General features: G+C 38.6%; 1 protein-coding gene across 6 annotated transcripts in view; it reads right to left on the bottom strand.

Moving 5' to 3' along the window:
• Positions 1-15,844, bottom strand: part of LOC108975532 (proteoglycan Cow) — a 183,957-nt gene that overhangs the window by 35,663 nt on the left and 132,450 nt on the right. For all 6 annotated transcript variants that reach the window (XR_001993877.1, XM_018944074.1, XM_018944077.1 and 3 more), the window contains exon 5: positions 14,955-15,182. Coding sequence is in view for 5 of the 6 variants with exons in the window: in XM_018944074.1 (XP_018799619.1) it covers positions 14,955-15,182 (228 nt within the window). In the remaining variant the exon portion in view is untranslated. The remainder of the gene's footprint in view (positions 1-14,954; positions 15,183-15,844) is intronic.

Here is a 15,844-nt window from a genome sequence, read left to right as displayed (position 1 = left end):
GGTCGATAACAACTTAGCTCTGGAAGTATTCGACGCGGTACCCGCGGTGGGAAGCAGGGGAAGACCTCCACTCCGCTGGAAAGACCAGTTGGAGAAGGACCTGACCCGTTGTCTACGCCAAACATTATAATCTAGTCTGGGTTACGATAAAGATATGTTAAATATTGTTAAAATTCGTTGAATGGATTTGGGATTGTTTTGACAGGACAAGAAGACCGTAATATTAACTTTATGATAACACTTATTAAATGTTGGAAAATTGCACATTTCCATACTTACTCAATGTTAGTTTTGAGGAAGAGAAGAAAATATGACAAATACGTTTACGTTAATTTCTTGTTTTGACATAGCGATTTCGAAAAGCCTATACAAAAGTCTGTACGTAGTACAGAAGAAATCAAATTGCAGGGTAAGCAGGGATAAGAACTGATATCCGAAACTTACTTAAGTTTAAAGAGGACACATGTTCAATTCGCTGAATAAATGGAGGATTTGCAATCGTCGCAAAAAGATGAGGATTTCAAATATTTAGCAAGCTGTCAACCAATTGCTGTGCTTTCGTAAACAGCCTTTCAGCTGATATAATCCTACTCCGTGATTGAGGGTTCGAATATCAAAATGAATGTAACCAAAATCAATATGCATAAAATTTTCATATTATGGAAGATTTGGTAATAAGTTGGAATACATGAAACTCAAGTTCAAGCAGTTGACAGTTGACAGCTGACAGCAACAACAAATTAACTTTCACACAACAACACACACACTTATCAAAGCATAAACATGGACAGTGAAAGAATGACTACGAAAATGTTATAGGTAAATTTAACGGAAATGCCAGCGAAGTGAGGGTGTGAGAGTGATATCCAATGCGAAGGAGGAGCACTTGAACATGGAGAGAAAGGAAGTGACGAAAGCAAAGCTGTCAACTGTCAAAAATCAAGAAAAACTTTGAGTGATAATACTTGAAGGTATTGGGTATTCAACGCCACCACTAGGAAGGGTGCCAGCACGCGGAGCAGTCAAATGGAAAGCAAAAAACAAAAAAAAAAACGAAATCTCTACATATAGACGATACGTTCCAGTGCACCAGTATGGGGTGTTTAGAACAAAATCTAACGAAAATTCCTGCACAGCACTAAACCAATAAATAAATGAAAAAGTTATGGGAGAGTAATATCGAATTTCCATTATTGAATTTTGGTGTTTTCTATTTGTTATGCGAAAATGTGTGAACGCCCGTTAGCAACAACAAACAGCGTGAGCAAACAAATGGCGTTTAGGAACTGTGGGTGGGAGGTATGTTCGCCGAACAAAGGATAAGCCTTTGGTAAACAACAAAAGCTTCAATTCTGCGCTCAATAACACAATTTGTGATAACGGCACACACCGTGTTGACATCGAGTTCGAGCATTCGCCGCAGTTTTGATTTGGGAGCGGTAAAAACTTCTGTAAACTATGCGAAAGATAACTGAGATTACAAAAAGCCAAAAAAGGAAATAAAAAAGTCAGAAAAGAAAATTAAAATTTGCTCCAAATAAGTTACAGCGGAACATTTGTTTTGTGTGCAGAATCAGTGTTAACAGTTTGTGCCTCCGCTGCCTCCGCTGCCTTTTTGTGCTTTGTTTATTGGTTACAAAATGGAAAAATGAAACTTTGCTTTTACAGGAATATAAAGTGCTTCTTATTACTTTTCAGAAAATGTGCTATTCGAGCTATAATTGCTAGATAAACTTAGTGAAATACCTTTAGTAATACGCCTATTAAATATGTGATAAAAATGATAGGGATTTGAGGTGTAATGTTTATGCTTGGGTAGAACTATACCCAATTACTTCGTTAGTATACTCGCCATGCACCCTGGAAACGCGAGGAAGCCTTGTGTAGGATGCGGTAGACATCCCGTGCGGAGTGTGTGGATGAAAGAAAGCTTTAATGGAGCCACTCCGACTTATTCGATTTAAGGGTTCCTTGAAGTCTAATTGCAGCGCCTGTTCACTAGAGGTGCCGCGCCGAGCGGGCGTCGGTCTTTAAACAAGCGACTCTCTGCATAAATGTATATAACACTTTATCTTAATCGACTATCGAGGTTGTGCGTCGTACGATCTACTATCGACCACATTTTCCCCGTACACTAAATCTTGGAGAAGACTCGTGAAAGGAAGATCGACACACACCACCTCTACGTGGATTTAAAAGCCGCCTTCAACAGCACGAAATCTCACTTGCATGTACTTCTACACATCCTTCACCAATTGCAGGGGAAAAGCTGCAGAGCAAAATAGAGAAGGTACAATATTCTACTTCGGGCGCACGCTGATAATATGGATGTTATTGGTATCAACAATCGCGCCGCTAATTCTGCTTTCTCTAGACTGGATAAGGAAACGAGATGTACGGGTCTGGTTATGAACAAGTGCAAGACGAAATATCCCTGCCATCAAACAAACAGTCATCGCATTCGCGACTTGGCTCCCATGTCACTGTTGAATAGCTTAACTTCGAAGTCGTAGATAATTTCGTCTATCTTGGAACCAGCATTCACATCAATAACAACGTCAGTCTCGCAATCCAACGCAGAATAATTCTGTCCAACAGGTGCTACTTCGGACTGAGCAGGCAATTGAGAAATAAAGTTCTCTCTCGACAAACAAAGACCAAAGTCTAAAAGTTACTCATCATCCCCGTCCTACTCTATGGAGCAGAGGCTGGAGGATGACGACATCTGATGAATCGGCATCACAAGAGAAGGTGAAATGTTCTGCGGAAGATTTATGATTCTTAGCGCATTGACAACAGCTAATACCGCAGTCGAAGGAACGACGAGTTGAACGAGGTATACGACGCCATTGACAGCGTTCTGCGAATTTAGAGACACAGACTACGCTGGCTAGGACATGATCGATACAGCTCTGAGAGTATTCGACACAGTAACCACCGAGATATGCAGATGAAGAAGAAGACTTCAACGCCGTGGGAAAGACCAGACAAAGGAGGACCTGGCTATACTTGGAATCTTCAGCTATAATCGCGTAAGCGCGTCTGCGCCAGTAAAGAAGAAGAAGAATGTGGGAAAGATAAATATTTCTATTTGAAATAGAAAATACTTTTGAGAACAGTTTCGACCAGTTTGAAAATGAAAAATCATTGCTTTAAAATGCTTTCATCAAATTAAATATGTATGTGTGCTGTGGATCGATTATGCAACTGTTTCAACGCAAGCTAAATGAGATAATGGACTGTCACTCATACGCCATAGCCACACAAGTTTTAGCGCTTTAAAATCACTTCTGAAAGTATTACTTCTCAAAATTAACATATATTAAAATGTTGACCTCACTGAGTGGAAAAACATAGATTGTCGTTTATTTTAATCCTAATAATTCAACAAAAAATTCGTATTAAAAATACTTGTAAATACATGGCACATACTTCGAAACGTTCACTAAATATTTATAAAATAATTTCTCTTTTTCATAATAATGTTTGTGTGTGTGATTATGCACTTGAAATAACGGTGCACATGTTATAGTGTATTAATTTTCATGCATGTGGATTTCCATATAAATTTCATGGTTTCCTTTTCAATTTCGCTTTCACTTTTATTTTCGTCATGTCAAAACGCAACGGAAATACTATTCGTGAATAGTTTAAAAGCTACAGTTTACCAGCCACACCAGAGCAAAGCATAGTTCACTTCACAGAAGCTCAAATTGTTGAGTACACACAGACACAGCCACACTTACACACACACATGCATAACTGCCCACACTTATCAACTTTGTTGCGAGCATTTGAAATGTTTACAACTTTTGTGGTTCAGCACTTGCGTCATTCGCACTTGCCCTCGTGTCCGAATCACACAGACGCACACTCACTCACACACACACCCACACATAAACATGAAGAATGTTGTTATTACTGCGGCTGTGAATTCTTTGGCACACTCATTTGTTTGCCTTTCGGTGCTATTCACTTTCTCTCTGATTATCCTTTGTTTCGCCATTGTGTTTGTTGGTTTTGTTTGAAGTGTTGCTGCATTACGAATTTCTCTTTGTTTGTTTGTTTGCTTATTTTGTATTCGCTGTGTGCACGAGTGCATGCTCGTAGTCTTCACTTTCATCGCGAAAAATGTCACCAGCCCAAAAATGTGATGCGGACGGACGAATGCGGGTGACAAGTGTGACAGTTCTAATATTTACAGGGGATCGTTGATATCAACGAGTGAAGTGCTCATAAAGCAAAGTAAATACATTTCGTATACAAGGCAACTCGTAACATATTTTTGACAAAACTTCACATTCCTATTAGTCATTGTTTGAAAAATATTATAAACGAGTGTACAGTTTCAAAGTCTAGTGCATTTGTCGCTCATTGGCTAGACGATGTAAGCATCTGAGGTCTCCACGCTATGATACACTAGAAGAGTAATAGTGAGGCCAAAGAGTCTGTTGAAATTCGCTTCAAGCGCAGGCATCCTAAAAGCTGACTACTCCTCCTGTATCTAGTAACTGAATTCCAACTGGTATGGGACCAAAAACAAAAAATAATTTTTTATGATACATATCGGGGTTGTAATGAGATATAGTCCTACTTTTGGGTAAGCAGTTACAGTCTTCTACGCGCACCCTGGAAACGTGAATAACTCTTTTGTAAGATGTGGAAGCCAACCCGTGTGGGGCCTACATATTTGGTTTAAGAATTCGATAAAATGTAATTGTAGCGTCTGTTCAGCAGAAGTGCGGCTGCGAGCGGTCGAAATACGTGAGTATGAAGAGATGGTGTAGTTGGCCGACAGAAGTAATGATCGAAAATTCTACGAAAAATGCGGCGGCTGATGAAAGGTTTCAAGATCAGAGCATACTCTTGAAGGACGCAGTGTGGTGAGTATGACTCGATGTTTAAACTTGGTACCCACGCAAAGCCGTGGAAATTGACGTTGAGCAACACCAAAAGCTAAATCAGGATAGATAAGGACCTCCCCGAGCCGTTCGTTACCAAACAAGGTTTCACGCAAGGCGACACCCTTTCGTGTGACTTCTTCAACCTATTTCTGGAGGAAATAGAGATGTAGAACTTATTTAGGTACCATTTTCTATAAGAGTGTACAGCTACTGGCGTAAGTGCAAAAAAATGGGTCTGGTAGTGAACGAGAGCAAGACGAAATCTCTCCCGTCATCAAACAAAAGATTTATAGTCCTTTACGAATTGGCCACGGCGAATATCACATTCGATGGAACGACGAACTGTATGAGATATATGGCGACATTGACATAGTTCAGCGAATTAAAAGACAACGGCTACGCTGGCTGGGTCAAACGAAATAATCCAGCTCTGAAAGTATGAAACGTAGTAACCGCCGGCCAAAGCAGAGGAAGAGGAGACCTCCATTCCGCTGAAAAGACCAGGTGGAGGAGGACCTGGCTTCGCTTGGAAGCTTCTATTGGCGCCGAGCAGCGAAAGGAAGGACAGACTGGCACGCTGTTGAAAACTCGGCTATAACGCGTTGGTGCTGTCTACGTCAATGAAGAAGAAGAAGCATCTCCATCAGTAATGCACCAATTTTATTGCAATTTAGCAACCCTTGGTGGGTGGAAATACCGCATATTGAATTTTTTTTTTGCCATAACTCATGTGGCATCCATACACTGCATCGAGTGAAAACTTTTCCAATTATTACAAACTTTTATAGTGTGTAAACTATTTTACAATTTTAATTACATTTGCTAAATGTAATACTTAATTACGCTCCTAATTGTGGGCAACATTTTTTATGTGTTTGATGAGAATAAATTAATTGTGGCGCGTCGGAAAATATGTAGCATAGAATTTTTTTATGGTCTAAAGACACCTTAGTAGACAACTGCAAATTCTTTTTCTTGAGTTGTTAGCATTGAGTGCATAAATCCTTTATTTTATAGAATTATTAGTGCCGCAGCATTACTCTACACTCAAGCAATTAAATCAGAGCCAATTACTGTTATTATCATTACTAAAGCTTTATTAGCGGCTATCAACTAGTGCGTAATTTAATTCGCAAACTTTAAAAACCATAAATTATTATAAGAACACTTTTAGAACGCTTGCGGTGAAATGCTGCCGTAAGTGTTCCTACCGCCTGCAGTTAATTTGTTTGTCCAATAAAGCCAAACTTATAATATATTTAAGTAAAAAGTGTAGAGCTCACATGTTTGGCCGTTGGCTATGTTTGGATATGTGGGTACCGATACATGTGTGCGTGTTCTTATGTGTGTGAAAGTCTATATAAAAGTTAGTGTGTCGTTAGGTCGCTTCTTAAGCGCCACTTACTCGATTATAACAGAAATAAAACTTTTTACATTCGTTTTTTTTTATCGAGTTTTCTTACGAGAGGGAAAGAATAACTAAAACAACAAAAATAATAATGCCATATAAACTCATTTCAAGGATAATTTAGTTGAAAATCGCTCGACTTCCGTTCGTGGAATTAAGTGTGCAATCGTTTCGGTTTGTCCTTAACACACTTTGCCGGTTTGTTGGTTACGAAAGCGCGCCGAAAACAGTTAAAGAAGTAGCAAAATAAATAACAACAACACTAAAAGCAATAAAAAAGTAAAAGAACTCAAACCGACTCGCTGCGGTGATGAGCCATAAATTTTTCGCAAAGCACACTTACGAAAATTGAACTCAATAAAAGCGCTTAAATGCCGAAAGGACGTGCGAATAGCAAAGGATGGGCGAAGGGCGAATGAAAACAAGAGGAGAATATAAAATTTTGTTTTCGATAAATTTTAATACGCCTCAGTTTTCATATTTCACCGCACTTATATCTGGTGGTTATATGTACACATACATACATATACTATATGCATATTGGTTTATACTTGTATGCATTTATCGATTTTTTTTGTAATACCTACATTTAATCGAGTTAGATATGGTGTATATATACATATACATATATAAATGATCAGATTGAGCAACGCATTTGAGTTCCGAAAGACTCTATGTCCATCCGTCTGTCCGAGTAAGCTGTAACTTTATTAAAAATAAAGATCATATGTCGTTGAAACTTAGTACACGTGTTCCTTGGAACTTTTGGGAGTTTTGTATGGTGGATGGACATAATTGTACTAATGTAAAGCCAACAAAATACCAGTTTGGTAAAAGGTAGATTCTAATAGGTTTAATTACATAGCAAAATCATAATCAAGTCCGCTTTTCGCGGTAACGGTTATGCGGAAAACTACTAAAAGAGTGATAATGCATTAAATAAAGGTATGAAGCCCCAAATAACCATTTCCATTAGTTTCCTAGCCTGTTTGTAAATTTATTTACTGGTCATACTTAAATAATACAAAAAATACACCAGAAGCATACGATTTTACAATCAAATTATATGTAAGAGCTAGATGGAAATGAATGTAAAATTTTGACAACCTTTAGGTGCAATCCCATATCTCAGGATTGAATCCAGCAATTTTAACCAAATTTTAAGCCCGTTTGTATCTTGCGGTGTGAAATTGAGTATAATCGGTCTAAAACTATGCCTTCTGCCCATATAACTCATTTACAAATTGCATCTGACTTTTTCATTTTACATTGGAAGGAACAGTGCTCTCAAGGAAGAACAGCTAACGTCTAAAAATGGTCGAAAAAGGTTCGTATATCTCAGCAAGCCTCCTAGATATCGAACTTTTGAACCTCAACAACGAGTCTAAATTATTAAAATTTACTACCGAAATTTGGAGTGAGTGGCATTAACTTTAAGAGCGTTATGTCAAATTTATAACCGTCATAATCGTGCTGTCAGATGAACAATTGGGCGTCTAGTAGAAAAATTTTAATCCACAGGCACAGAACAAAATGTTTCCGTGCCAATGAGACAAAGAAGTGGAAGTCTCTCACATGTCGTTCTCAAGCGTTGGGAATCTCTGTGATGTTGTTGTGGCAAATTTTGCGAAAAGATCTGGACTTACATCCTTACAAGATCAAACTGACGCAAGAAGTGAAACCGCTTGACCACCAGAATCGTCGTATGTTCGTGAACCGGGCTGAACAACAACTTGAAAATTATCCGGATTCTCATTGAAATGAAGATGATTTTTCGGTGAGGCTTATTTCTCAATAAACAAAATATGCGCTAGTGATCAGGCAGTAATTCACACGTACTCCATGAGTCAGCATTGCATTTCGAAAAAAATACTATTTGGTGATGTTTCTAGGCCGGCGGCGTTATTGGGCCGTACTTCTCCCGTGATGATCAAGACCGGCACATTGCTGTGAATTGGAATCGCTACCGCTATGCCAACAATCCAGCGACGACTGATGAACTTTGTACGAATATTGAACGTAAAATTGCCGATTTATGATTGAAAACCATCGCTTGGGTTCAACGTCTGGACTTCTGCAAGCGTGCCCGTGGTGACCATGCAAAAGAAATCTAGTTCCATATATAATGGTATCGAATGTACAAGTACCTTTACAGAAATAAAGAATTGAGAAGGTTTGTCAATCTTATAACGTTTGTGTTTAGAATGAATAAATTGTGGTGAAAATTCGTCGTAGACACATATGAAAAACAAGTCTTATGTATTTAAAGGTACCCTGGCTTTAATCCTTGCAAGTTGCAAGAGTCTGAAAACATTTCACACACTCGAATTTAGCCCTTCCTTACTTGTTTTTGTTTTGTTGTTGTTATTGACGTGACAGCAGGAACCGCAAACTGTAGCACAAGAAGTCAGCATTGTAATCGCGTGTTAGTTCGCTATTTGGGTTTAGGTCAGACGATAAGGTTCGAGAGAGCGTGTGGCAGCAATATACACTAAATATACATAGACACATATCACATATGTATGTTCATGCTTACTGGCATATATTGCAAAACAATGAATGCTACGCTTGTTTATTTTTTCCTAAAAGGAAGACAAAATTAACAAAAGTAAACACGCAAACAAGCAAACAAGCCTGTACAGAATATACACCTCTCGGCCCATAAACAAACTTACACGCCTGAAACAAATATTCAATGCTTTTAGGCGAATTTTAAAACCGTAAACTGTTACATAAATACAGCGAAAGCCCATTAGCCTCGTCCTTCATTGTATTGGCAACTATTTATTTGATCTGTATCTTTCCTAACAAAATAAATCGAGGTAGTCATCTATAGAGAAGATGTATAGTAAGCTACTTACTACCAGCAGAAGTAAGTCAGCTTATTTTATAGAAGTAAAAATAATTTTGAAGGTGATGAACACCAAGACGGCACACAACCGATTTTTAGAGTATGGGTTCAACATCATTTTGTTGTTAATAAGCTTTGTATACAGGATAGTTTAAATATACCTATTTCAAGGTGTGGGTTTCCTTAGGTAAACGACCAAACAGTGGCACTTACTTAGTTTGCAAGTTATCCTCATTGATATATTTTTGAAGTTGTATACCGATATTTAGAAAATATTACTTTGATGTTTCCAAGGCAATTTATAATAACTTTATCGGACCAGAACCATATTTATATCTGTTCAGGGACTATAAACTCAACGGCATTTTTCAAAACAAGTTTTCTTGCATATATAATAGCTCCGGTAAGTAGTCTTTCAAATCTCTCTCTCTCTCTCTCTCTCTCTCTCTTTCTCTTTCTCTCTCCCTCTCTGGAAGTACTTTTTTCAATAGCCAGATCACCCATGAGTCGTGTCAAGCTGTCATGTTATTTTTGTGCAGCATTGTTTCGGTTTGTTGTGGGTTGTGGGCGGGTTGAAACATATTGCCATGATATCCGATTGTTTGATGCCTGAAATTGAGGTTGGTGATCTCAACGACATTAAGTCGAAGACGGCACCACTTCTCACACATCGCAGAATCAATGGATTTATTGAGAGAACACTTCGATGAGCAGATAACTTAACATTTTGGGCCGGTCAATTGGCCACCAAGATCGTGAGATATCTCATCGTTAAACTTTTTCTTGTGGGGATATGTAAAGTACAAAGTCTATCCGAAAATCGCGCTTCGATTCAGGCCTTGGAGCAAAATATCACGCGCATCATTCGCCAGTTACCAGTCGAAATGCTAGAACGAGTCATCCAAAATTGGACTTAATGGATGGACCATTTGAGACGTAGCCAAGGCCAACATTTGAAGGAGATAATCGTCAAAAAATAAATGCCAAAGAATGCTTTTCGAATGATAATAAATATTCCTCATTAAATTTGAAGTCTGTGTGTTTTTGTTTTTTTTGTTTTTTCATCAGAAAAGGTGAGAAGCGACTACGTTTAATGCTATTATTTTTTCTGAGTGAAGAGCTAATATTTCATCCATCTAATTAATAAAAAATAAATCTGTATTCAGAAAGTTCTAGCATATTTTCCTCTAAAATATACCTCTTTAGATTACATTATATACTACTTTAAATTACGATAAACTTTAACCTCTCGCCAGCACCTCTCAACATTTCCTGCCTATCATTAACATCCTGAATCACTGATGTGTAAACACTTTATGAAAGTATCGGCTTTTGAAAAAGATAATTTTCAATAATTTTCATAATCAAGCGCGGGCCGCCACCTTTAGCTTCATATGAAAGTTCGTTAACACAATTCAAAGTTTCGTATATTTACTTTTTGGAAATGTTCATGCAAACATCATAAATAATATCGGAGTAAAGACCGCTTCTGTAAACTATGCTGCTAGTTGGTATTGTATTCTGGTAATTTTAGCGAAATTCACTTTATAATGCCTTCGAAAGCTTCCGTCTAATAGCACGACTACATCACGTCACGAACAAAGTATTCTTTTCCGGTACCAGAACTGGGAACTTGCTCGAAGCAAAGACTGTATTTGGGCCAAAATTTATATTATTTCCCACATTTCTATTCAAATCAAATAACTTGAATTGTTTGAATACCCAAGGTTCAAGATTTATTTTATCAAAAACCTACGTGCCAAAGTTCTTTTAAAGAAAAATGCTTAACTATGTATGCTCAAATATCGAGTGTCGAGTTAAGAACATCCCTAATATGCTACATAGCTATCGCAAAAGCATTTGTATGGCAATTTTATGTCGATTGCTGCCATGGCTGCCTCATTTTATTGTTATTGTTGCGCTGGCATTGATGCCGAAGTGGAGGAAAAATGTCGAAACAATGCGATGACGTTGTTGTTAATGACGTGCCTTTGGGAGGATGACGGCATTGCAGGTATTTGCAGTGGACATGGTGCTTATTGTCAATACAGGGAGACTACATGAATATGTATATAAATATACATTTTTTATATGCCGCCAACTTTAATATTAAACTTAAAACTGTAAGTAAAAATAAAGCGCCAACTGGCAATAAAATACACACTTACGTTTTTTTTTTATACAAAAAATGCTGTGTCAATATACCTACACACGTACATACTTACATTTTTACAATTGCACGTGCGTGTTAAGCGAAAAGTAATTGCGCTTTTTATACGCATACTTGTGGGAACTCATACATATGTACATACATACATACATGTGGTAGGTTTGTGTATTGGCAACCGTTATATTTCATTTAAAATGCCATGTGCTTTACTTCATTGTAAACTATTATTTGCATTTAGTTGCATATGCAGGCGGTCAGCTATTAATGAGTCGGCGTATATAGAATATTTATGTGCATATGTTTTAAAAAATATTCGCTCTTTTTATCGATATTTTAAAGCGTATCTGAAGAGTATGCTTAAACTACTGTAGACAAGAAATGATAAGACTTTTTATACTCTTCCAACCAGTTGCTACAGAGTATAATAGTTGTGTTCACCTAACGGCTGTACGTAACACCTAAAACTAAGCCAGATAGACATAGGGTTATATAATATATATAAATGATAAGGGTGACTAGAAATCTTGCAATCCAAGTGATGTGCTGAACACAATGCGCGACACTGCACGACAGTGAACTGAAAACGACGTTATGAATCCTACTACATGAACGTTTGTGAGAGGGCAGCAACATAACAACGGTCGGTATGTACAGAAAACAACGAAGTTGTCCATTTTGCATGTACACAATTTCGTTGTGGCCATACTAATACCCTGCACTTCAATGAAATTTTAATATTTTGTTCAAAGTGAAATTTTTTATGCAAAAAATAAGTAAATAGGTAAATTTATTTGTTTTAAATTGTCTTTTGTTATTACAAATAATATAATAGAGCTTTTTTATGCTATTATTTGTAAAATAATGTCAGGTTTGGTAGAGCTTTGAATAATTTTACATTTCACATACTAGTGGCATCACCACTTTACTTCATCTCTCTACTGTCAATTCTACTGTCGTCCTACTGTCGTTGGCAAATATAAAAATATACTGAAGTTAGCGAGAGCGACAACTGTGGCCTGCAGTCGTGTAGTCCTGTAGCTGTCAAAATAACTGTGTCCATAAGAACTTGTGTATTTTACTTTACAGTCTGTCGTGCTCAAGACGCTCGAAGTAACACGGACTAACGTATGGAATGACTTGGCGCATTTTACGTCGAAATCTGTAAAAAGTATACGATTGTGACCAAATTCAAAACCAAAAATAAGGCAAATAACATTGGTTTGGCTTGCTGTGAATTTTTTATTGTTCCCCAATCTAAAATTGGCGCGCCGTGGAACCCGTTTTCAGTCGATAGATGAGATCAAACATAATTCGCTGAAGGAGGCCATTCCAAAAAGTGCTTATGAAAAGTGTTTCGAGAATTGAAAAAAACGTTAGCAAAAGTGCTTTACATCTGGTGGGGATTACTTTGAAGATGACAAAAGAGATATCGATGAATAATTTAATACTTTGCGTTTAATTATTATGTCGTATTACCTTTAGAGAACAGTTGCTACATTTGAGGAGTGGTTTGTTGAAGCGGTGAGAAAACAGACTGTCTACCTCGGAACGTTACAATCGACCACAACTCGTGCGGGATAGAATAAACATCGAGAGTTGAAGCGGGAAGCGAAACGCATTTGCAGACAGAAAAAGAGAGTGACCGAAATGCGTGAGTACGAGGAGATTGTCAAGCTGGCCGTCAGGGATAATGCTCGAATACCGGATCATATTCTTGTAGAACCCCCTGAGGTGATCTGGTAACTGATACCCAGAGCATACTCGGTGACGATGGAGCACCGTTCCCACGACAGTCGGGTCTACGAAAACCGGAACGGACCCGGATTTTTATCCGGCCAAGGACTGTCAACTCGGCAGAATTCTGCCGTTACAACAACAACAACAACGATGGAGCAGATGTTTCATTGATCGACCATGAAAAACTTCGATTAGCAATTACTCGTCTGTGGAACATCAAAGCGGTGGGGCCGACGGATTGCCGGTCTAGCTATTCAAACACGGAGGCGAAGAACTGACAAGGAATATGCATCAGCTTCTTTGTAGAATATGGTCGACGATTGGAATTTGTGTGTGCCCAATCCACAAAAAGAGAGACCAAACAATCTGCGCCAACAACCGTAGAAAAAGCCTCCATCAACAAACTGATTGGATCTTATCAGTGTGGCTTTAGGCTTGGCAAATCAACAACTTACCAGATATTCACGATGTGCCGAACGTTGGAAAAGACCCGTCAAAGGAGAATCGACACACACCACCTCTTCGTCGATTTCAATGCTGCTTTCGACAGCACGAAGAGGAGCTGCCTTTATGCCGCGATGTTTGAATTTGGTATCTCCGCAAAACTAATACGGCTATGTAAACTGACGTTGAGCAATACCAAAAGCTCCGTCGAAATCGGAAAGGACCTCTCCGAGCCGTTCTATACCAAACGTGATTTCAGACAAGGCGACTCCCTTTCCTTCGACTTCTTCAATCTACTCCTGGAGAAAATAATTCGAGCTGTAGAACTAAATAGAGTAAGCTCCATCATCTATTATATATATATAGCTGGCTTATGCCGATGTTATTGATATCATTGACCTCAACAACTGCGCCGTTAGTTCTGCTTTCTCCAGGTTAGACAAAACAGCGAAGCAAATGGGTGCGATTGTAAACGAGCTCAAGACGAAATATCTCCTGTCATCAGATAAACAGTTATCACACTCGCGACTTGGTTTCCGCGTTAGTGTTGACAGTCATCGAAGTCATGGTGGCATCGGCCAACGTTAGGCTTAAAATCCAACGTAGAATCATACTTGCCAATAATTACTTTTCTTCAAGGAAAAATTATATCAAACGAAAAGTCACTGTTTTCATGAGGCGAATTAAGCTGTTTTTTTGCTTCCCCCATTCAACAAAATGACATTTAAATCGCCAACCACCAGCAATTGTAAACGGTTTGGAAATCTTTCTTCTTTCCTTGTTTTGTTTGTCCTATACTACAAGCTCTGCGACAGGGTTGTATCGTAAGTGACCTATTTTGAAAATTCTTTAATCTTTGCGACTCAATGGCAGAGAGCACATCACAGGGCTGTACACTGTGAAACAACAAAAAGGACTGAAAACCGGACAAATAAACAAACAGACCACACCACGGCACTTTTAAAGACAAACCCACACGCACCCTCACCCGACCACACACGCTTTTGTAAACAAGCTTCAAAAAGCATACAGACTCTTTAATGAAATCGGACGTGGAGTGATGCGTGCGGTGACACATACGGTCATATTTACATTCACACGCACACATGTGCACATATTGGGCACACGAAAACAACAAACTACAACGTTTTCAAACACACATCGGAGCATGTGCGACAGCCACGTGTCAGCCATTCGCACATACACACACACATTTTTAACCATATCAAATTCGTAGCATGCTTTCAGGCGCCCCAAACCGTCTGCTGCATGAAATCAACCAAACAACCCACTGTTCAGCCAGCGGGCGCTCGTTCGTGCATTTGAAATTACCGTTAATTAATGAAATGTGAAAAATCAAACATTTTTGATGCCACAAACCAGGCCCAGTCATTTAGAGATAATATCCAGTAATTTCATTATTTCATGCTTTTGACTCACTCTTCATCCTCTTCGTCGTCCTTATCGCCGGCTGTGTTGTTGTTCTCATAGAAGACATCATCCTCACGGGACTCCTCGTCCGAGCTGAAATTCTTCGCATCCTCGTCGTCATTGTCATTCTCGCTGTTGTTGTTAATATTGATGTTGTTGTTGTTGGCGTTGTCTTTATTGGCGCGCCGCTTAGCCGCCTCCTCCTCCAAGTACTTGGCTTTCGTGATTATTTCACCACTACAGGATCGGTGACGAAAAGATAAGACAGACAAAAATAATTAGTTCACGAGAGTTTATGAGAGCTATGTATGTATGTGTGTGTGTGCGTACGTAAGGGAGAGCGATATTGTGTAGTGGAAGGATGTGCGGAAGTAGGAGATTAATGGCGTTGGTGAGTTGTCGAAATACATACTTACAAATAAAAGGTGATAAAGGTGAGCTAAGGCGTAATTAAACTTTTTTGTGTGAAAGGCACTCGTGTAGCCGAGTGCAGGATGATTTTCGAAGAGGATTTCTGAAGGGTTGAATGCTGCACTTAATTTTATAACAAAGAATAGGCCAATTGGGATTTTAAAATGATAGGACAGCTTGGTAAGCGGATTTGTGGGCGGGACAATTTGTGGCAACTTCAAAGTAGTACAACAACAAGAAATAAATGTTTAATGCTATCTTGTAGATGTGTGGGTAAGTGCTCTTTCAGGCTAATGCGATAAAGTTTTTGCTTTCAGAGGTGAAACTTCTTTATATGCGAAGGATAGCGTTTGACTGCAACGAAATTGTGTTACGAAACCAAACTGCGTCACGCTTGTGTTATGCACAGCGTTACTATTTTTTGGTTGGCTTGATTATTATTATGAGCTTGTTTGCATATCCCTGTGTTATAAAAAAAAAAAAAAAAA

The sequence above is a fragment of the Bactrocera latifrons genome, unplaced genomic scaffold (genome assembly GCF_001853355.1).
Source record: "Bactrocera latifrons isolate USDA-ARS-PBARC rearing strain unplaced genomic scaffold, ASM185335v1 scaffold_66, whole genome shotgun sequence".
Lineage (NCBI taxonomy): Eukaryota > Metazoa > Arthropoda > Insecta > Diptera > Tephritidae > Bactrocera > Bactrocera latifrons.
Note: the sequence above shows the minus strand (reverse complement) of the source record. Positions and strands in the feature narration are given on the sequence as shown.